At 45.5% G+C, this 24,237-nt stretch overlaps 1 protein-coding gene across 9 annotated transcripts in view; it reads right to left on the minus strand.

Annotated features, from left to right (window-relative positions):
- Positions 1-24,237, minus strand: part of BCAR3 (BCAR3 adaptor protein, NSP family member) — a 185,106-nt gene that overhangs the window by 38,577 nt on the left and 122,292 nt on the right. The window contains exon 1 of one of the 9 annotated variants that reach the window (XM_039874792.1): positions 11,524-12,219. The exons of the other annotated variants lie outside the window; for them this stretch is intronic. Coding sequence (XP_039730726.1) covers positions 11,524-11,607 — 84 coding nt within the window. The 5' untranslated portion in view covers positions 11,608-12,219. Of the gene's footprint in view, positions 1-11,523; positions 12,220-24,237 lie in introns of those variants that run through there. 9 annotated transcript variants of the gene reach the window in all.

Genomic DNA, 24,237 nt, shown 5'->3' on the forward strand with positions numbered 1-24,237 from the left:
GTCATGCTGTGAACTGTCACCAGGTGCCCAAACTCAGGTGATACAAGAGTCCAGAAAGACAGACCCTCATCTCAATTCACTGAACTCTGACAAGACCTGAGATGACACGAAGCCCGAGTCATCGCAGTCCCTAATAATTGTTGTAAACATACGAGGAGATTAAGCTCTCCCCTCTGAGAAAAGCACACTTTCAAAAACCATTACACAAAGCATTCTGAAGTCTTGCTAAGGTTGCCACATCTAGGATTGTCTTGCAAGTAAATCTGCCTAAAAATGAGATTCTTTGGAGATTTCAGAAACTCGGCCCCTTTGAAGCCCTGCCTTGTGTTGAATTTCAAGCAGTGGACCAGTTTATAACCAAATTCCAAAGTATATCAAAAGCTTTTAGAGATCCAATTGGTATTTTTACCATTGAAAACTTGCATAAATTGATCATGAATCCACAGAATGAATAAATTTCAACTACTTCTGCCACTCTTAACCCTGCCACTGGCCAAAAAATAAAAATCCAGTTCTTCATGAGTTTCAAGTACAGCAACTTCAAGTACAAGCTCTTGAATGTTTTAATCTGAAGTAGAAGGAAAGGAAAGGGGATGGCATTTTTGGCAATCCTAAGGCCTTGAAATGAAACAATCCATATATTGGATTATGTTTCACCTTTTATTGACACTCTCTGGATTATGGCTTGCTTAAAAGTATTTTATTACAATCCAAAGATAAATGAAGAAATGCTTGAATTTACCAATTCAACTTTTCCCACCGCGGTGTGAGGCTAGAAATACAGTTTCTCATGCTAAGAACTGTGATTAAAGTCAAAGCCTTAACTTAAGTAAACAATTAACTTTGTAAATAAAAGCCCAAAGAGAAAAAATATCAAATTCACATCTTCCATCTCCTATTTGGTAGGCAAAAGCAAAAGGTGGCATGAGCGACTGAGCATTTCGACCTGGCCCTGACTAGTATGTTCACACATAGTGACCTGGCCACTGGCTCCAGGATGTGTACAGCACAGTGGCACTACCTCTAAGGAGGTGTTTTTCATACATATAATCAATATACAAATTTTTGATGGCTAACAGTTGCCTGACAGATGACAATAAAGTGTCTTGAGGAAAGGGTGCCTTATTCAAATTCACACAAAGATACTTTATGGGCTACCAGGGAGAGGCTCGGAGGGTGTCCCTGCCTTTTAGGTGTTTGTCCCTTGACAAATGGAGACCTCTGTCTCCCGTGGGCCTCTTGCCTCTGAGCCTGCTCCTTTCAACCGTTGCCATGAAGCAGCCTTTGCAGACAGCTTCCTAACCCACGCTTACTGCACCCTGTTGGCCAAAGTTCTGCAGAAATGATCAGGAGGTCAATTTTAATCAAGAGCTTGAGAGTCATGGGAACACTGTGCTTCCGATTAAACTCAAGGACTTACCAAGAGCCCGCTGTGCCATTCGGCCTCCTGCGCCAGATCTGAGGGGTGACACAGATGTGGATAAGAGAGACTCATGGCCTGATAGAGTGAAAGCCTCTTTGAGGAGACAAGACATCTGAAGAGAATGTACAGCAATCAACCACGAGCGGTTTTGCTGGTGTTCTCAGCGTTTTTTCTCTACCTTATCTGAGGTCGGAGAGGGATTCTGACCTCTTTGGAGAAAGGAATCAGTAGCAAAGAGATTTCACAAAATCTCCATAAGTTTCAGCTTTCTGAACCACTTCGATTAATTTGCTATTAATGTTTAAGTACCTTAACGACATAATTTCTCTTTTCTAAATCCTAGAAAGGAGCTGTATTCAGCGAAGATTCTGCAGATGGGTTCCTATGTCATTTACCACATGTTAATTAAACCTGTGTAATTTATCACACTTTACACCAGATTCTCACTTCGGTGCCACTAAAAACTGATTCGCAATTTGCTGTGAAGTTGCTTCATTTTCCTACTACATGTGATTTTTCTTTTCATAGACAAATAATGATACAGGAGCCATTACACACTGGCACACACAGGGCAATGCCTTCGAAATCACAGAGAGCCCAAATCCAAGAAATTTCATTTTATTCATTATCAAGCCTTATCAAAGGCTTATCAAAAGAGTCGCAGAACCTATGAATAGGAACTAGAAGAGGATATCTGTGGAACACCTACTTATCAAGGTTCTGAGAAATTCCCATTAAAATTCTGTTTTCTGTGTGTGAAAATGGAAAAGTCCAATTTAATTTTGATTTGTGCAGACTGGAGTCTGAAAGAGTACACCCTCTAAGCAAGCAGCAGTAACTTAACCCTCCATCCCAAACTAATTACATTAGAATCACTCTGACCATTCCCACAGCTCCCTTTGATGTTAAACTCCCGTTGCCTTTTATCCCCAGTCATTCTCCAGGCAAGGTCTCCTCCACGCCTTCCCATCCTGTAGCATCTTGAAGCTATTGCTTTTGAAGCTCAGTTTTATTTTAATAGAACACCAAGGGACTGAAAATTATTTTTCACTGGAGGAGACTGATTTCAGTCTGAAAACTGCAGGAGGAATTGTAAGTTTGACAGGATGCAGCACACCCAGCACCAAAAATGGCTTCTTTCCTTCACAAAGGTTTCCTGCACATGAGAACCTTGCTCAGCACACCAGTGATGCCAGATCTCCTTCCTCGACTTGGCCCCAGCAGGTTTGCCCATCGTGTTTCTTACCCTCTTGACAAAGTATTAGTTTTCCATGGGCTTACTCATTGCTTGGCTCCAAGGGGGGGGTCTCACCTTTCCCTGGTAATAGATAAACTAAAACACAATGACGTTTTCAACAGGCCATTTGTTAACATCGTGCCACGCTGAAAGCTGAGGCAGGTGCCTTCCCCTCTAGATCAAATTTAGATGATGACTTTCCAGTAGCAGCCCTCAGAGGAGCAGATATCCAAATCACCCCCATGAGGCAGCCCTGTATCCTGATTCCTCCCAGTGAGAAATCGGATGTGCCACACTTCAGATGAAGGCCGCAGGTCACTGGGCGCACTGAAAGGCTTATTGGGCCGGCGAAACAAAGGGCTCCAAGTAAAAGCTAAGTACAAGTCTGACCTATGAAAACCTCTTCTAAACTGTTTTTCTCCCTTTAACCATGTCCTCAAGTGACTTCCAATAATACCTCTCCCTCACACAGGGTTGGCACACAGGCTCAATGAGACAATGCAAGTGAAATATTAATCGCCGGGTCTGGCAGTAAGATTCTATTCAGCAATAGTAGTGCTTTGTTAACATCTGTGGAGAATGAGAAAACACAGACTGCCATGAGTAAGGCAGAGCCCAAGACGGGTTAGAACACCCACTGACCAAAGTTTACAATACAAGGAGAACCAAACCAGAAGTCTTTACCACGGGTAATTTAACCTTGTTAATTCTCCATCTTAATTCAAATTATGAGTGATTTGATACTCAGCTGTTCATCAAAATAGATGCCCTAGCTCCTCTTCAATAGGAATATCGGAAAATCAAGATCAACTTAATTCATCCTTTTAGTAATTCACCTCGAAGAAATGAGGCACTACTGAATAAACAAAATGCATGTGGTTGAAAGACAGTAGATGCAATTGGGAGGAAAAATGAGATATGCCAAACACAGAGGAAAATCCAAAGATTCAGAAGGCCTTCCAGCGTGGGATGTGGAAAAAATGACTTTCCAAATTCTCTCTCTCCAAAATAGTACTGTGACTAACGACCGTCTCAGAAATCTGCTCTTGGACAAAGTGCATCGTATGTCAGGGATAAGGACATAGTAGGTTCTCAGTAAAAAAAAAAAAAAAAAAAGATTCATCAGAAGACGGGTTTCGGCCAAGCGTCAACTCCACCACTTCCAATATACAACTCACACGTCACTTTAAAGGTATATTTCTCCCAGAGGAGTTCAAAGCTTTTGCACTCACATATCTCATTTAACAAGCTTTTTTAAATCCACAAATACCATGCTCGATGTCATAGGCAGAAACACGGAAACAGCAACTGGACAAGACACCCGACACAATACAACTCACACTTCATGGATTTATACACTACCCCTGGAGTTAAATAGGTAGCAAGAATATTCAAATCTTAAGAGAAAACATGACCAAGGCCCTGAATTTTCATGATTTTCTCAGACTTATGGAGTAAGGGATTGACTGAAATCTAGAATCCGTCTCCCAAAGTATATAAAAACTGGAAATGTTTACTTAGTACAGAAAAGACTTGAGGGGAATATGAAGACTGTGTTGAAATATCTGAAGGCTTGGGCTGTTATTGTCCCACGACGATAGGTCAAGTATTCCTGGTTCAGCTCCCTAGGGAAACAAATACAGAATCCCCTCTGGTCTTATTTCTAGGTACCCACTCATATCAACTAATTTAGTATGCTGAAAATAGACATGCTCACAATAGAGAGGGGAAAAATATGCATCTGAAGGGTTGTTACATCCTTTTAACTGCAGGATAAGGTGGACATGCAGGTGCATAGATTTTGACTCAATACAAGGAGGGACCTTCTAGCAATTAGAGTTGTTCAAATGTGGGAATGTACTGCCATAAGGGCGCAGTACACTCTACGCCTCTAGAAATAGAAAAGTAATAAAATGACCTTTATCAAAGGCTGAAGGCAGGATAACTAGTTAGGAAGCTACTAAAGAATTCTAAGCAAGAGTAGGTGAGGCCAGAATTAGTATAGTACTTGTGGCAGAAATAAGAAGAAAGAGGCAGATGAGAGAAATGTTTAGGACTAAAATCATGAAGACTTCGTAACTGATTAGACATGGATAATGAGTAAGGTGAAGAAGCATAGGAGCTCCTGGAAGATGACTGAGCCACCAACACTTGATACAGAAGCACAAGGGGAAAGCAGGTTTGTGGAGGAAGATGTAGGGCCTAAGGTGCTTGTGGGCCACCTGCGTGGAGTGTCTTGCCAGGATATAGGATCCAGGTGCCATGGAGAAGGGTTGGACAGGAGACACAGCTTGAGAATCCTCAGCGTAGAGGGGATATCCTATGAAGGATATCAGTCACTTAGAAGGTGGGTATAGAGGGTATAGGAGAAGAGGGCTAGGGTCCGCTGGGTTTTAAGAGGTAGGCTAGACAGAGAAACTGAAAAAGATAGGCATTCTTAATTCAGGGGTCCCCAACCCCCAAGGCATGGCCAGTACCTATTAGTTAGGAACTGGGCCACACAGTGGGAGGTGAGTGGTGGGTGAGTAGGGGAAGCTTCATTTGTATTTGCAGCTGCTTCCCAGTGCTAGCATCATCGCTTCAGCTCTACCTCAGATCATCGGGCATTAGATTCTCATAGGAGCACTGGTCCCTGGTGCCCAAAAGGTTGGGATTGCTGTCTTATTCCATTCAGGCTGCAATAACAAAAATATCATAGACTGGGTGGCTTAAACAACAATCATTTCTCACCATTCCAAAGGTTGGGGCTTTTAAGATCAATGCGCTGGTGGATTCAGTGTCAGGTGAGAGCCTGCTTCCATGTTCATAGATAGATCTCTTCTTCTTGTGTCCTTACATAGCAGAAAGGGCCAGAGAGCATTCTGGGGTCTCATTTGTGAGGGCACTAATCCCATTCACGAGAGCTGCACCCTTATGACCTAATCACCTTCCAAAGGGCCCATCTCCTAATACCATCACATGGGAGGTTAGGGCTTCAACAGGAATTTTGAGAGGACACAAACATTCTGTCCCTAACAGCAGCGTAGGACTGGCCAGGAAAGATTCTGGAGAACAAATAGAGTGTGGTGTCCTAGAGGGTGAGAGAGCAGACTCTCAGGAAGGAATAGAATAGACAACAATGTCAAGTGCAATACAGTTCCAATACAATCGGAATTGGACAGCACCTGCTGGGCTTGGCAAGGTCACAGGTGGGGTAAAGGAGGCTGAATGGACAATGGGAAGTCAATAAGCAGAGACTGTGTTAACCAGCTTTGGGGGGAAGCAGCCAGGGACCAGGAGGGAAGACATGGAAATGGGGATTATTTTTAGAATGGGAAAGACTGGAGCATGTTTATAAGTTAAGAGGAGAGTGTTACTGGAGAGGAACAGACTGAAGATCCTTGAGGAATCTTTGAGGAGGGGTGGTCATGGGCACCGGTGGCAGGACTGGCCTTGGTGAGGGAGAGGGATACTTCATCCTCAGAGGCTGGAGGAAGGAAGCGAGGATCATGGATAAGGATATGGATATACTGTAACTTGTGGAGCAGGGATGGGGATAGAAAAATATGCCTGATGGTCTTAACTGCTGCTGTGAAGTAAGAAACACGATCTTATTTGTGAGTGTTAAAAAAAGGCTTAAAGAGAAGGTGGAGGGAGCAAAACAGGAGTGAGCTGAGCAAGGACAAGCAGAGCTGATGGGAGGCTTAAAGGACATGGCATAAGTTAGGGGACATGCTGTTCATGCTCCTCAAACTCATCCCACACACAAAGGGACCAACACTCAAACCCTCACCCCATGTCCCATTTGAACTGTTCTCTGTCCAGCACACAGCCCTGCACACCCCCAATCCCCTCTCTGGTCTCATCTCCTTCCACTCTTCAGCTTTAGCCCGAGGCCCTTTCTCTCCCCCATACCTCTCCTACCTACATCTCTTAGTTGTTGCTCAGTGTTACTTCCTCCAGGACGTTCCCTGGCCCAGGGCTGGGGTAAACACCTCTGCCCAGGGTCTCGCAACGTGCTGTCTATTCTTCCTCCCTTTGCGCCTACCACGTGCCTTGGAGAGAGCTGGTTGCTTGTCCATCACCCCCACTGGACACAGAATTGCTCTTTCAGGGCAGGAATTTTCACTCTGTTTTCCCAGCACCCAGTAGGCCCTCAACACACATGCTGGGAGTTGGGGTGGAGAATGAGCAGATGAATTCTGAGTGGGAGACTTGCTCAGTGGTCCCTCCATTCCCGTCTTACTTAGAATCTAGGATTCTAGCTTATCGATTCTTTGTGCATAACTGCTTTTGTAAAAGCACACATGTTTTAGAGTGGACACTGGGGAGAGTTGTTCTCTGTACAAACCAAAAGATTGATCATAGCTCTTTTATAAGTCAGAAAAATAAGCCGTGACATTCTCATGGCCAGAGCTGGATTCCAACAGTCGCTCCCAGAGCTGTGGACATGCACTGGAAATACAGATGAGGACAGAGATGCCACAGTGGTGTCCAACCCCACGAGGCACTCCCCTCCCCTTCTCCCCAGCCAGGACAGCCTGCATCTCTGCAGTCCTGGGGACATCCAAAATATGCATCGGCTGTCTGTCCTTCACAACATCTTTAAACCCAGAGACAGAGGCCTGGGCCCTGCATCCTGCTGACCTCTCACATGGCGGTGCAAGAAGACCTCTACAGCCTGAGCGCCCCGATTCCCCAGTGTCCTCCCCAGTGTTTGGCACAGGCCAACCTCTCCGCAGTCCTGGAGGTGCTGAACCCGCTAACAGAATTTTCCCAGGATCCCAGCCTCGTCTCTGCTTCCCACCCACATCTCTCCAACAAAAACAGGGTCTCGGCCAGGGTCCAAACTCCCGGGTGTGTGGGGAGGGGGTGCTGGGACACAGCCCCGGTCCCTCCCCTGATGCTGAAACCAGATCCCCGAAGCTCCCCGATGCCAATGGAATGCATTTAGGTCTCTAAAAAATCTATGCTGGGGCTTTTGTTTAGAGGGCAGGACAGATAAATGAGCGACTAGCGGCCACCAAGGGGAGGGGCTGAGTCACTTGGAAAGACATTTCCCAAGAGGTTTTTTTCTATCTTGCATAGCTTGTGATGATGGTGCATCAGCCCCACTGACGAAGACAACTTAGGCCACTGTGTCACTAGTACCCAAGCTGTCACAATAGCAGAGGGACCAGCCACAGGGAAGTGGGACCTTTGCTCCACCACATTCGCTCCGACACAGAAAGGCAGTTTCCAATAAAAATAAGTTTCAGGTACCCTACCCTCTGGAGGTGGGCAGGTGGGACACTTCGGGCTGATATTATATCCAAGTATTTGGGGGGTTCGGGTGGGGCAAGGAAAATGATTCAAAGCTAAACAAAACACAACAGCAATAGCATGATTTAAGTAAGCTCTTCTCACTATACAGCACTTCATGGCTGCAAAGGACAGTCAAATCTACGTATAGGAAAGCAGATACTTCAAATCCGCAGCCTCTAATCCATGACTTCTTGTTGACAAGACCACTGCCGCTGGACTTAACGACTGGTTAGTCAAGACTCACTGATTCATTTATCCACAGACTCCATACTCCAATCTCTCTGCTTATGTTCTTTCAGAAAAGTGGCTATTCTGCACTTGCCAGATAATGCATGTCTCTGAGGTTCCCCTGAATTTCCTGACACAATCACACTGACCTTTCTCAGGAGCAGCCATTGATAAGGAAGCAAATTTCAGCTCCTTTTCCTCCCACCCACAGAAGAAACATCAGAGACACGAGGAACCAGAAGAAGTGGGGCTTGCTCCCATCGCCGGGTCCAGAAATGTCATCTGTTGTGCCTCTGACCAAATTCCTTCCGTAGTTCACTAGGGAGCTGACGGCGGTCCCGCCATGGCCTGAAGGAGGATTACCCAGCCTGAGAAAACGCGAGTCCCGCAGCTGCCCCCAAGTCTCACCTGAAAAAAGGTCCACACTTTCCTTTTCCGACGGAATTGCAAACGAAAGTATTAATCTATCATCTCGTTTCAGGTTTCTACGGTCTTAATATGGTATCGTCGGGAGGACACTGGGCATGAGGCCAGAAAACCTAATTTCTACTCCTCGTTCTCCACTAAATGATCCTGGCCTGGTAGTTCCTCGGAGGCTCAGTTTCTCTTCTGTGGAAAGGGGTAAACGATTGCCCTGCCCAACCCAGAGAGCTTGTTTTGAGGCTCTTGTGAGACAACTTGGGAAGAGACTCAGACATTGGAAAGCCTTTTGCAAATGTAACGAAATGGCACTAGGACCTACTGCTCTAGTGGTAAGTCCTTCGAAAGTAGGAACCACATTCAATTGTCATTTATCACCTCCCACCCAACAGAGTCCTTACACACGGATGGAACTACTACATTAGACATTCTGGGACTTTTGAACTTGAACGTGCTCCGCTAATGCTATGGATCTGGAACATCTTCATTCCAAATTCTTTTCCATTGGGCACAAGCACTATATCCTTTCCCTTTCTCACCCAAGATCCAGTGGTCTTTTGTGAAATGACTGCCTCCCATGAACCCCTCCTGGGGTGCTAATGTCACACCCCTCAAAGTGGCTAGAGCATCTCATCTCTGGCTCGACTCTATGAGGGCCAGCGACCATTGCATGGGATGACCCTCCTCTCCATCCTTGGCCTCCCATTTAATTCCTTTCTAGGGCCTTTGTACACGCGTCTACATGAGGCCAAATCTCTGCAAATAAGATCTTGTTCCTGAAAGCACCAGAGTGACTGGTCTCCTATGTAGCAAAGCAGCTTTTATATTTTTAGTTTTCTTCCCATACAACAAACACTATTAATAACATTCGACTTTCTCCAGAGATGATATGGATTAGACCAAATGGAAAGTTACCATGGCTACTGCAGCGTTATTTTTGGTATGAGAAATTCATGCCAAGGGAAGCAGCATACATGGTCAAGAACTGGAGCTTTATTTCCTCTTTGCTGTCAGGCGATCGATCCCGATTTAGTTTTGAAATCCTAATTGCAACAGAAACTAATTATGAGCGGCAAGACCTGAAACCCCTAATTAAAGTGGAAATCAATACAGAGACGCAGCATTGTCATTGGGGCAACACTGGGGATGGAGTGTGAGAGATTTAAGCAAGGTGGATTTTCTTTCCAGGTAACTACCTATGCAAAACAAGACGGGGAGACCTATCTTGAGGGTCAGTGGAAAACCCTAAGTTGGTCTGAAGGCTTTAGTTTCTGGTGATGAAGCAGGTCAGGCCCTCTCTCTATGCCATGAAGATGCAACAAACTGGGGGTCAACTAGGAACCCCAGGTGGAAAGGAGAGTGTTTCTGCCAACAGTCAACCACTGAGAGTGGCCTGCCAGGGTGGGGAGGCCGGGAAGAGCCTAACTGAAGGAGGCTTGTCCAGGCTCACCCCATACATCACTGTGTCTTTCAGTGCAGGCCTTGGGGGACATAACCCCAAAGGAGCTGGGGTATCCAAAATGAATCTCATCACCAAGACCCAGATATTTATGGACCGTTTCCACACATACCAGATGCTGAGTCTCACTTTTCTGAATCAGCAGAAGTGGGTTTATGAAAGGACTTCTATTAGAATGAAAACCTACTGCCAACCCCTGAAGTGCATGCTTCCCTTAGGGACCTTCTGGTCTATCTTTGACAGCTTTAAAACACTGCTAATGTCATGACTTCATCTGTCCCACACTAGAACGATCCATATTTAGGCCAGAAACCACATGGTCCTCACATCACCCACACTGGGCTCCAAGAGAGAAAAAGGATCTTAAATCAGGGAGGGAACACTTTTAACCAGTGGTGAATTATGCTCTTCCAAACTCCTTGACAAAGAAACACAAACGAACTTTACTAAATGGCTAGAAAACTGCTCTGAACAATACAACAGGGCAGTAAAACCAGAAGCAGCCTATCTTCTTCTCATTCAGTACATATTTTTCCACAAAGAGGTCTTTCTCCCTTTAATGAGCTTTACTGATTTTTTTTTTTAAAAAGCGTTATTGAGAAGAAAGAAGCATCATAACCTTGCTGTAGTTTTTTCAATGGCACTGAAAAAGTCCCTCAGAAGAGAGAGCCCTGCTGTCGGGGTGGAAAGAATTCCTTGAGAGCTTTCAGACTCTTATTTCTCATGAATAAATGAGGTCTGCAGTTATGCTGGGACCGACGGGATTGTTCCAAGGCAGACAACGAGAGCCTATATCAATCTTAATTCTTAGTGTTGTCATAGACGGGCGACACAGAACACAAGCCTCGTTTTGAGTTACTCGAATAAGGTTCTCTGAATATTTTCGTCAAAATACATAGCGTATTGACATATGCAAAACCTTTGACATTGGTCTTGTAGCAAAGGTTAAAAATGGGAGCCGTGAAAAAAAAAAAAAAAGACGGTTCTTAATGCTGAAATGTTTTGGAACCTGGCTGTGATCAGAAAGGAGGTAGTTGGTGGTTTCTGTACACGTATATGTTATTGGCATAATGGACCAGCAGGTTAAGCGGAGAGAGGGGCTCAGCCACCTCACATTCATTATGAATGAGGGAAGAGAGAGAGAGAAAGAGAGAGAGAGAGAGAAACAGGGAAAGAAGAATAGCTCTGTCTTATTGAGCTATTTTGGTATAAAATTTCAGCCCAAGGGGACTGCAAATGACCTGAGAAAAACAGAGCTTCATCCCAAAACACAGATAAAGAGCCCCAGTCTGTGGGGCTGGATTCTGCCCCCAGGGGAGACACTAGCGACTTACTAAGGTCCATCAGCAAAGAAAGTGCCTCTGTTTTTACAGCCGGCAGACTGCAAACTTTGTCTAGTGCCTATTAGAAAACTAATGCTTTCAAGGCCCCCCAAAGAATTTTATATGTACCTTATCTCAAAACCACACCTACCTTGACTCCAAGGAAAGACTTGCGGTGATAGAAGCAGCACAGAGCTGCCGACATGGTGTGGAAAGCATTGCATTCCTTAGGCATATTTCAGTCTTCAATTCCTGGACACTTTCTTTAGGGTTCAAAGAAAGGGGGCTCGGGACACTAGAGCCCCAGTCCCTCCGCAGCAGCTGCGCTGCTCCCGCCCACAGTCCAATGGCCCAGGGAGTGAGCCGGCTCCTTCTCCCAGGCCAGGCTGGGACTTTTCCCCTCCGCTGAAGCCAATACGATCCACTCGCTCAATTCTGGTAGGCTGGTGTCCAGCCTGCCATGCACACAGTGCCAGAAATTCTCATGTGACCGGACTTGCTCTCTGATGAAATTCTAACCTCTCCTAGAAGAGGCTTTGGGCTTTAGCTGTCCCCTCGACTTAGAGACCCTGTAGAAATCGTATCCCCTCAGGCAGTCTTTCTTTCCCAGGGCTGAAGGCACCAGGCAATCTGTTCCTAGAGGCTTTGTCCGTCTGCTTGTCACCCTAGAACCTAGGGGTTGAGGGAAGCACAAATCACACCACCTTGTGTTGAGACAGAGGCTCCTCTGAGAAAAGGACCTAATGGTGACCAGGGTGTGACTTTCCCCTAGAAGTCCTAAGGAACCCAGGCAGGATCCCTGTCCCCGCCTTCTCAAGCCATCCTGGAACTGTTTATTTTTAATTAGGATGCTCCTGGCAGCCAGCTTGCAGCTGATAGCATTGGCACAGCCACCACTACTGGGAAAGCAATATTGCCTTTTGGTGTTTAATTAGCAAGTCTGTCAGCAAACACCCTGAGTGCCCCATGCCCACCCCACCTGGCTGTGTAGTCTGTTTGGAGGATGGGGGACAGGCTGTGTAGCCTCCTCTGACCCTACTGTTTGTCTCGCTCCCCTCCTTCGCTTTAAATACTTTACTCTAATTCTCATCTTCACTTTAATTACCCACTCTGCCTAACCCAGATCCAGCACACAAACCTCACGTCCAATGTAGCCAAGTGATTCTTCTATGCTCAGAGGCCTTCACCCCTACCAAGAGCCTCCTAACGCCTTTAGGGGAAAATAATTGCTTTTCTTCTTTCATTCCAGTGAGAGTGGATGCTCAATGATTTGGGGGTGGGTGGGGTGTGTGTGTGTGTGTGTGGCGGGGGGTGTTTAATCAAACCCAGGTTTCTGCCTGTAGCTCTTCCTTTCCCACTGTTCCAAATATTAACTTTCTGTGGCTCTGGCCACTCAAAAATGGAATGTGTCCTGAAACTTTCTAAAACTTCACACAGGCAGAAACTTGCAACAGGGAAGAACAGAACCTATTCAGTCCAGGAAGGAACAACACCGGATGAGGCATGAGGGAAGTATGAAAAATATCCAATGGGATTAGTGTTGATCCTCAGGAGGTCTCGGCCTTTGGACTAGGTCAAGTCAGGCTGTAAAAATGGGAAATTGTTTGTTCAATGCCTGGTAAGCGGCTTCAGTGCTTGAGTGAGGGCTGTGGAGAGAGACGGGGCAGAGGCTCAGCCTAATAAACACATCCAGCGTGGGGCTAGACACACAAAGGCTCTGTCACCACAGGAACCGAGGCGCTGACTTCCTTTCTGCTCCATCAACTGGCTTCCTCCCTTACTCTTTCTCCTCCACGGTTCTGGAGGTCAGATGCACAGTTCTGGGAACTCCTGGGTTCTGGGAAGCCCACCTGAGAACCTGGAAGCAAGCACCCAAGGTGGTAGAACTCAGGGATTTGGGGTTTGGGGTTTTTTTTGAGCTAGAGGGGCCCTTGGAGATAGTCCAGTTGATGGGTCAATACTGTCCTCCAAGTTCCATGTACTATATCCAGGAGGAAGTGTTTCTCTGTTTGCCCTCATTTCTATTAGATGGGGGTCAAAGGTTAAGTCCCCATGAGCAGCCAGGGCCCATGGCCTCAGCAGTGTTGTGGGGATGACTCATCTATCAGGCCAACAGCTACCAGGTAAGGGGGGGTCAGTTGTCATTGGCTGTTCCTCTTCTCCTCAGGCTAAGAAACTCCCCCAAAGGTTAAAAAAGCACCATCCCGGCCTCTGAAAAGGGAGAGAAGCAGCTCCTTAAATCCTGCACAGAGATTCAGTGAGATTAGTTAGCCAAAGCCTCTGCATTCAGATACCCTACCCCTGAAAGCATGAGTGAAGTGCATTCCTGAAAGAAAATATACAAATAACTCAGACATATAAATTACATAGAATTATGTAGTCCAGGGCGAGGGTAAAAGAAAAACCTAAGACACTCAGGTCACAGTAGAACCGTAACTATTATCACCTGAGGCTTTCCCTGTTTACTCTAAGAATTATCTCCAAAAGGCCCCCCAGATTGGTTCCGTCAGAATTAAAGAACGGGCTAATCTTATTAGGTAGCTGTTTCCTAAACACTCTTTTTTTGTTGTTCTACACCAAAACCAATTTCTGAAGTAGTGCTCAAAGGTTTTAATCAATTTTCTGCCAAAATGGTCAAGGGAGAGAGACTAAAATAAAGTGTGGTTATTGCAACTAAAGATGTTATTGCAACTAATTGCATGAATTTGCAAAGTGCTCTTCACTGACTGGTTATGCTTTTAAATGTCTCCCATCCACACTGATCAATCTTTCCGCATTCTCCCCACAATGATTATTTTATTCTAGTTGCAAAGAAACAGAGGACCAGAATTGCATGTCACTCAGCAGAGAACAGACAAAGGACCAGGGACTCCAGCCTATGATTGCAGAACTGGGTATCTGATCACATGGAAACACAAGTAAGAGATTTTTTAAGGTCTTATAATTAAACCTGTTATTTGCACAGCCCCATGAAAAGGCTGTGATTTGGTGCACTGAGACAGCAGGTCACTCTGATAATTTGGTACAGATGATTTAGGGTCAGTCAAATTTGAATTCAGGGTTTTCTAAATACCATTCCCTTCTAGGGACAGGGTTCAGTGTCACTAATATAATCCCGGGGACTGATGGACCGAAGGGCTGGCTGGCAGCAGAGAGCTCTGAGAGAGCTCTGTGCTCTCCAGCGCCCTGCTCCGGACACCTGGGAGGCTTGCTTCTCTGCGCTAAGGAAAACACCTGTGCAAATAGCAAGGGCTGGGCAGCCAGGTGGACCCTCGAAGGAAATCCCCATCACCTCAGGTCAAATGTTGCCCACCCCATCTGGAAAGAGGGTTAAAGTAGGCCAGAAGAAATCCCCTGTGCAAATGTTGCCCCTCAATGTCATTTCTTCCTTGGGTAGCCCTAATACTAACCTGCCCTAGTTAGTCACCATGGAAACAGGAGCTGCCTGCCAGCCATAATTCACAGTTGCAAGCTTCCCATCGGCAGCATGAGGGAGAGGCTGAAAGCCTTTCCCAAAGTGCCACAGTCCCTACTAGAAAATCAGACTCCCAGTGAGAGAGACCGGCTCTCTGACATAACATCAGGGGAGAGGTCTATGGGGAGAAAGATGTGTCGACCAGGTATCTGCTTTTCCATGTTTCAGGGCAACCAGAAAAACAGTGCTGCCCATGTCCCCCATTCCCCTTCCCAAAACCAGCCTGGAATTAAGGCATTATACCTTACATGTACTGAGGTGCTCTTGGTCATTGTCAAGCAGCCCTGTGGAAAGTGAAACTGCCCACGGTGGGTGTCGGGCTGTGACTGGAGGGCACTGTTCCAAGGCAGCAAGGCCTGGCTTGTCCTTGGAACTCACTCAGACCACTAGTTATTCAGTCATCGTGGTCAAAACAGCTCAATTTCCTGTGGCAACCACTGAGATGCCTCACCTCTCCAGAAAGATCGATCCTTCTTGGCTTTCTGTCTTCACTAAACCCCAGTGATCAGGCTCTCAGGGGACAAAGACAGCTTTAATGAGATAGGAAGCAGAGAAGACTCACCTGGACGGGCCCAGTCCTGAATCTCTGAGGACGCCCTCTGCAGGCTCGGGACCTACTGGGGAAGCCCTAGGCTACAGAAGGTGTATGTTTATCAGCAACCCTGTTTCCCAAAGCTTCCCAGGTGTGACTCTGTACACAGTAAAACCAGGAGGTGAGGTGGTAGAGGATGAGCTCATGTATCTCAGAGCACACAACATCACATAACAAGCTAGAGGAACAGGGCTGGAAGCCAAGAGAATGAGGAGAGGCTGTTAGGGAAGAGGCCACCTCTTCATGCCAAGCTCAGCAGCCACACAAGCTGTCAGACAGCTCAACACGTTTTCCTAAATGCAAGTGTGATTTATTTCTTGCTCCAAACTGGACTGAGCGGGGGAAGGTGGGAAATGCCGGCCCAGCTCTCTGTGGACAAGACGATCACTGGCACTGGCGAACACAGGGGGTGCATTTATAAGCCTTTGCTATACACATCTCAGTCCGACAGCTCCCCCAGATTCCTCAAGGGGAGGAAAGAGTATGGCTGTTAAATGGTCTCTGTCCGGAAGCGGTATTGATCTGCTGAGCACATAAACAAAGAGACTGAGGACAGTGTTCCCAAACAGATTTCTCTCTACTGAGCCTTATGTCCTCCCACAAATTTCTGTCTCTCCAACTGGCTATTAAAATTGCATAACTGATAATGCGAAGCAAAATTAGGTGAGCCCCCAGTCCTGACTCTGCTTTCTTGCACTTATCACATACAATTCCATTCCATACTTCCCTCCACCACTATTTCCTGGTATCACCCCAGAAATCTTATTATTATACAAGCTCGATTTTCTGTTTTTAGCATTAAGGTGAAATGAAAAGAACATGCACGGGGCATAATTCCAAACTCTCAAACAGTAGACAGACTTTCTGGCAGTGTCGGCCTTCTTTGAGAGTCTATGAAAAGCATGGACCTTCCTCCCAGAACGAAAGGCACATACTTGTAATGTTTTACCTATAACATCAGGGATTCCTGTGTCTCCGAAAGCCCATCCAAACACCCCTAGGAGTCTTACCCTCCCAAGATGATCTGCCACCCACCTCCCAACTTCCTTCCATTCTAAACTCACTCTGCAGGCATGACCTTGAGCAGCCATTTGTTCCTCTTGTCACTGTAGTTCCTACATTTTCTTTGCTTACGTGTTTCTCTTTTCCCTTTCTTCTACTTTCGGTAAGTGTGAGCTGTATAAGCAACTAGTAACAGTGACCACAAAAGCCCCTCAGAGGCCTCTCTCATGCAGAGTGCTGCAGAAATGGTCTGAGGGACATCTGCAAGGCAAGAATGACAAAGGCTCACCAGCCAGAACCAGCTGTACTGTCTCCCATCTCCACTGCCACTAGCTCTCTCATCTCACAAGCACTTCTGCAAAATGCCATCTTCCAAAACTGAGCCGCAAGACACACATTTGCATGTCTCAAAAGTGATGCTGGGAGGTAGCAGGGTAGAGGGAGAACCAGGGTGGGTTCGAGTCTTCATTGCACTACTAGCAAGCTGGGTGACCTTGGGAAATTTTTAAACTTCTCTGAGCCTCGGTTTTCTCCTCTAACTTACTAGGTTTTTATGACAATCAAGAGAGATAACACATAAAGGACCTAGTACCCAACACATCCTAGGCACTTAGCAAATGTGAGCTTTCCTTCCCTTTCAAAGGAATGGACGAGCCCCATCTCCCGTCTGCAGGGCATACACTCAACTGTATCCTAAATTTCACCCAAATGCCAGACTACAGGAGCCACAACCCAAAAGAAGAGTATGGACAGCCCCACCCTGATCCACTGACCTGCCCTAGCTGGTACTATAGTGACTCTTGAACTTTGAAAGCCAGGGAACAAATAAAGAATAGAAGTTTAAGAGTGTTTTTAGCCCAAATATATTTTATAGGCTTTACATTTTAAGATCACATATTAAAATTGCACATATGGTTTTAATCACACTTGCTCAGATGTTTCAGATGATTTTCTCCTCCAGAATCTTTGTCATTTGGGGAGCTGTTTGTTTTAATGGGCAGCATGTGTATCCATAGCATCTGCGCACATGGCCCACACCCAGGGGTCTCCCGGGTGATTTGGTACACTGGGACAGCAGGTACCATTCATAACTACCTGGGTCCATTCGCAACTACAGAGCTCTCAATGTTCCGCCCCTGTCCTAGCCGGTCTGACTGGGGATCCTGTGCCCCACCCAGGATCTGGGTTGCACCCCTCCCTTACCACTGGGCTCCCCACACCAAGTTGGCTGCAGAGCTGGGCTTCCGTCCATGTCCTGTCTGGATGTCCTGCCTGATGGTCTTGCCACCTCACCCCTGCCCCTTGCCTAGCCTTCCAGGTTCTTGCCCCAAAACTAGATCTTCTACATGAATCTAGAGTCCCCGGAAGACCACCTCCCATGTGCCCGACTCCTTCATACTTCACCAGCCCATGTTATGGATACTGACACCAATCATTTCTAGAATTAGAATGGGGCCTCGTATAGCCCCTTGGATGCCATGCTGGCTCTGCCCAGATACCCTCTCTAGACTTTCTGTGTCCTCCCAGATTCTGCCTTCCGCCTGCACCTCCTCCTCTCTAGTCCCTAGTGGCAGGAACTGCCAGAGTTACAGTGCATTCTTCCAATGCCACTCCACGCCTATCACCCACCTAGAAAGGCTACCAAATGTCTGAGTGGATGAAGCAGGCATCAAGGAATGCCTAAGAGAAGCAGGAATCCTGGGGCACGGGACAGGACTGGCACCAGGGGAGAGGTGGAGTCAGGACTAACTCCACTTGTTTACTTAGGCAAGCCTTGAAAGCTTGCCTAAGTAAAACAGAAAATGATCGTATTAATCCCTTCTTCTCTGTTTTCAAGCAAATTCTAGCCATCTGAGTGAGATATTTCAGTAGGAAAATATCCTTCTTTCATGGTCATGAATCGATCATGAGCATTATCATCTGAGTGTCATACTAGTTAATTCTTCATCCCATTCAAATGGCTATGAGAGTCAGTCCAGACGAGGAGTTTTTAACCTGGGGGTGTGGCAGGGCTTCCATGAGCCACTGGAAATTACACACAAACTGTTGGATGAGGGGTCCATGGGTTTTATGCAGTTCTCAAAGAGTCATCAGACCTAAAAATTCCCACTGATATAGAAAAACTTCCAGTGGCTCTTAAAGATGTAGCTTCTGACAGTTTTGCTAAATCTTCCTTCTAGCAGAGAGGTGAAGTGAATACCCTGGTTATCATGGACATGAGCCAAGGCAGATAAAGCTTCCTGGCTGCCTTGGACATAGTCAGGTTGCAGGGCTGTGGTTAGTAAAAGGAGATAGGGAGACGGACCCTGAAGACAGCAGTGTCACTTCCTTTCCTACTGTTAGAGTAGCTTTAAACACCCGTGAGAGGAGGGGACCCCCCCCACCCCCGCTCTTTACCTAGGTGGTAGAAGGGCCCTGTTTGCACACAATGCCTAATATTACCACTAACTGCGAACAGCTACAAGTTTGACTCAGCAACCTCTCCCCGGCACATTCCCAGAAGACTGTGACGGTCGCAGACACTTGTCCACCTTTCAGCTGGGGCTCCTCAAAGGAGCCCTCACTCACCCCACGTGAAAGGGCCCCCAAGAGCCAGCATTTATACAGAGAGCTTTTACCACAGTGCCTTACTTAATATTCACATTAGGAGATAAGTATTATTATCTACATTTCACATGTGAGATCAAGCAGTTCTTAAGAGTTAATAATTAAAACAACTATGAATCAGAATGGCTGGATCTATCGATTGTGATAATGGAAGCATGGACTCCACCTGGTTGCCTGGAGTACCTTATCTTGTGCAAATCCAAAAGGGAGAATTGCGGCTGCTGCAACAACCCCCTCTCTCCAATCAAGCGATGGATATTCTTGGCAACACGGACAGCAGGTCTCATCTGAAATATCCGCAGTCAGAGATCCTAGCAGCAAAGCCCCATAGCACGGGTGATGGTCGGAGGGCAAAGGGAACACCTTTGTTATATATAGAGACATCAACTGGACTCATTTCTCCACTGGAAAAGGCAGAGGGTATGTCACATGGGAATAATCATATTGATTACCAGTCAGCTGCCAAGTATAATGCCACCTACAAAAGTGACATCCAGAGGGTCAACACTCCTGGTGTTGGCACAAACAATGGGTTCCTTTTGTCAGTGGTTCAAAGGACAATGCGATCCCTTGCAGTGTGTGCCCAGAGGAGTGGGAGGGCAGGGTAGAGGAAGGGAGAGTTACCAGGGAGTGCAGCAGCAACTCACCTGGACTAATCTCTAGGCACGCCACACCAGCCTCAGGGTTGGGCTACTTGGGACAGACAATAGACGTGGGAATTTTTCCAAGGCCAAACTATAAGAGGAACTCACAGCCCCTCTGGCCTGCCACCCTACAACTTCTCTGTAACAATGTGGAGCTGACAAACTGAGAGGCAATGGGAATCCAGCACATAAATAAACCAAGAGGGAGATATACTAGAGAAAAATGAGTCTAGGACTTGAAAAGTTCAAAAACATCTCTGCAAAGCCTAGTATTCATATACCAAACATTTTACAAATGTTCACTAAGACAGAGACGATTAGAAAATACAGCCTAATATACTTCTGATCCCGAAAATTCAGGGGGGGATATAATTGTAATAGCAGACAGTGGTTATTACATTTAAGAGCTTTATCCCAGTGTATGAGTATTCATATTTGCAATGGATGTGTGAGTCAATCAGAATGCTGAACAAGAATGGTTCAAGAGTAGACATGTGACCTAAGTGAGAACAGAGTAATTCCCTGGGATTTTTCAACGCAGAGCAGATGAAAAGATCCCTTTTTTTCTCTTGGACAATAAGCTTTAATATAAGCTAGAATAGCCTATGGCCATATGTTCCCGATACACGGAGAAGCTGGTCTGAGAGAATGCAGCCAATGTGCTGAGAGAGAAAGACGCAAGGATTGAGTCCAGAGATGTTTTCCTTCCCCAGAACAGTCACCCACCCAGGCCACTCCATCCCTGTCCTTCCCAGTCATAAATTTCCTCACTCACATCATCAGTTTGAGAGTTTATAGGTTCACCTTACCATTGTGAGATTAAGTAAAACTTGAGATCAAGATGTAATACATTGTTTGGGGCTCTACCGGGGTTTGCATGTATGTGATCCCTATATCTAAAACGCTAAAAAGAAGGTAACATAAACTGAGGTTATATGACAACACGTATAATATATACCTATTAATAATAGGGTTGTATATTCCTGTTTCGGTGATGGGTGGAAATTAATGATGTTTCACAGCCTACTCCAAGGACATTTCATTAAAGAACTGCATTGTCTTGAGTTTTCAAGGATAAAGCAGACATGAATATGCCTCTAGAAAAAAGGGAGGATTCACGGAGTTGGAATGTTCTGTGCCACTGAATGTAGGTGTGAGTTTTGCTCCCACACCCAGTGCCCCTCCCAGGCTAGGGGAAGCCAGTGACGAACGGCTCCTTCAGTCCTGCTCATGCAGGCAACAGCACCATCTTAAGTTCCTGGAGGACAGGCTATTCTGTTTTGCAGAAAGACAGAGGGAAAACCCGATTCAGAGGTACTGACTGAGACATTCATTCCCTTACAAGGCTAGGTGGATTTTACCAGGCACAATTAATAACCTGGAAGGGCAACTCTCGTGACTTTTTTTCTAGGTCAAAGGAAACGAAATTTGTATCATCCCCAAATTACATTTGGATCTTCCCAAATTTGCTCTGATGTAGGTGGACACAGCCTGGAAGTAGCCTCAGAGCCCTGATTCTCAGTCTGTACGGCCCAATGGGGCCTTCTTTGCCCATCGCTGTTGCTCTATTTACCCCCGTAAGGAGCCCTAGCTCTAGGCATCTTCCAGCATCCAGCCATTGAAGCGCTCATCAAAGTGAGCTCTGTCCTTGCCTGTTGGCCTCAGGACCCATGTCTGATTCATCGTCATCACTCCAATGGCCAGAATGATGCCTGAACAGGACTGGGGCCAGTGAACATTTGGAGACAGCACAGGGATTCTCAACAAACACTTGGAAGTAAGACACACAGTAAGTGTGCTTGCATATTTCTAGACAAAGTGTTCTTATTCACCACATTTGCAAAAGGACAGCACCTCCCCCCCCCGAAATAAACCACAGAGGCACGAGATATGACTTGTCACACGAGGGTCATGGTCCTCATCAGGTGAACTAGCCTTGTCATCCCTGTGGCTGGATTAGGACTGGCTCCCCCTTCAGCCCTCAGAAGCACATCACGTTCTTGACTGTGAACTACCTGGGTTCCCAAATGGGAAGAGGCTTCCAGAACACAGCGATTCCCAGCCTCCACCACCTGTGCTCTGCACAAGCAATCCTCGAATGCTCTGCAGACCAGGGAATGCGAGGACACGGCCCTGTTCTGCTGAGGCTCCTTCCAGCAAAAACCATGGGAGGACAGAGGGGAGGAGGAGAATGGGCCATAATGGACTCAGCTGGACAAACTTAGCCCCTTTGAAAAATACCCACCTGGGCCTGGGAAAAAATAAGAATCCAATTGGAGACTGGTGGTCACAGGAAACAGTCCACCAGCTCTATCATTTCTTCTGTACAAAAAGCTCTTTTGAGAGTGTGAATGGGGGCTTTATGCAGTAAGTTCTCATCCACAGGCTAATAAATGTGTGAAATGGCCTCTCAGACCAGGTTCCTGTGGCCTGGACACTGAGGTCATTCAAGAAACAATTAGATGCCATCTGGAGAGAGCTGGGACTCAAAAAGGAAATTGCCTCGAAGGGCTAAACAGCATGTTCTCCTTGTTCCCAGGGTCTGACACATCCTTATCTTCACTGACATAAAAGACGGGTGGAGCTCAGCCAGCTAATCCACTCTGGGAGTATGAATGGGCAAATGCGGTGGCAATTAATAAAAGCTTAAGGATCAGGAGAATGTTCATTTTCAGCCTGCCCCAAATAAATTCATCCCTCGCCTGCACTTTCGCATCCAAGCCGAGCATCTTTGCCATACACCAGGCCTTGGCCTCACCAAGCTTTGGGTTTTCATGGTTTTAATATAAAGCAATTAGAAAAGAACAGCAAATGCCTCTGTCCCAGCTCTTCACAGCATATAGCGAGCAAAGACTCGATCGTATGGAACAGTACTTACCGAGGCTTCGCAACCCTATCATTTATAAAGAGCAGGTCCAGAACTCAGGACCCTTATTTCTAGGATATAGTCTCAATTTTTTTTCTTATATTTAAATGAAAATTTAATGTCTCTTCTCTATTAATAATCAGTATCTTTAGATGTAAACACAACTGTTTAAGCTGGGTTAAAAAAAAAACTTAGCTAGAGAAAAAAATATGGATTTAGATAAACAGGAGGTGATGATTTGTGTTCAGGAGGTGATGATTTGTGTTCTGTTTCTGCAGCTTTGTGACAGCTCTTAAGTATCAGGAGACCCTCCAGGATGGCAGTGCTCAAAGTGGGTTGGTGGGCCCAAGGGGGCCTTTCAGGGGGTCTATGAGTTCAAAACTGTTTTCATAATAATACTGAGCCATTTTTTTTTGCCTTTTTCACTGGGTTGACATTTATGCTGATAGGGCAAAAGCAATGATGGGCAAAACTGCTGGGAGCCTACCACCGAACAAGGGAGAGGCACTGAACTGGATAAGTAGTCGTTGCATTTCTTGACCGCCATTTTTAAAAATTAACTTTTTAAATATTAAAAAAATTAAAAAACACATTTCTTTATAAAGTAGCTGGTTCCACTTAAGAAGTCCTTGGTGAAGCAGTAAGAATTATTTTGTTACATCTTGGCTCCTGAGTCCACATCTCTTTAATATTCTGTGTGATGAGACAGGAAGAACACGCAGCACCTCTCCTGCATACCCAAGCACATGCTTTTCTTGAGGAAAAGCAACTGTACCACTAAATCATGAGCTAACTAGCTGCCTTTTCACGGAACACCATTTTTACTTCAAAGAATGTCTGACAGACTACGGTTATTCAGTCGTAGGTATTTATTTGGCAGACATTTCCTAAAAAATGAACAAAGTGAGCTTGTCAGTTCAAGGGAAACAACTGACAACATTTGTTGTCAGTGATAAACCTTGTGCTTAAAACTGAAAATTAGAATTTTGGGAAATGTATTATTCACTACCATGAGTTTGACAGCTTCTCAATAATGATTTTTCTGATAAATGGTGATATTAACAAACGCAAGTCTTTGATATTGTATAGTGAAATGTTAACATCTGAAAGATCTGAATAACTCAGTAAACCAGTATTTTTCAAATGACCAATGCACAATGGTACAAAAGCACGCATGGGTAAAAGATCCTTTCAAATTAGCAGATAGGCCAAGGGGTTTTAAAGAAATAGAGTTAAAAAAAAAGTTCATTGATATGGTTTCAGATTCGACATTACGATTAACCTTTATGAAACGATAACTTTTTAGCATAACATTAAAAAAGAAAATCTCTATCTGAATAGGCTATTAAAATCCTGTGGGGCGGTGAAATGGGTGAAGGGGGTCGAAAGGTATAAATTTCTAGTTATAAAATGAATACGTCATGGGGATATAATGTGTAGCATGATGACTATAGTTAATAATATTGTATTGCATATTTGAAAGTAGGTAAGAAAGTAGATCTTGAAAGTTCTCATCAGAAGAAAAAAATTTATGTAACTATGTATGGTGACGGATGTTAACCGGACTTATAGTGGTGATCATTTTGCAATATATCAAATATCGGATCATTATATTGTACACCTGAAACAAATATCATGTTCTGTCAATTATACCTCAATAAAAAAAATACTCTTCACTT

This window comes from Pteropus medius, unplaced genomic scaffold (genome assembly GCF_902729225.1).
Source record: "Pteropus medius unplaced genomic scaffold, Ma_sr-lr_union100, whole genome shotgun sequence".
Taxonomy (NCBI): Eukaryota; Metazoa; Chordata; class Mammalia; order Chiroptera; family Pteropodidae; genus Pteropus; species Pteropus medius.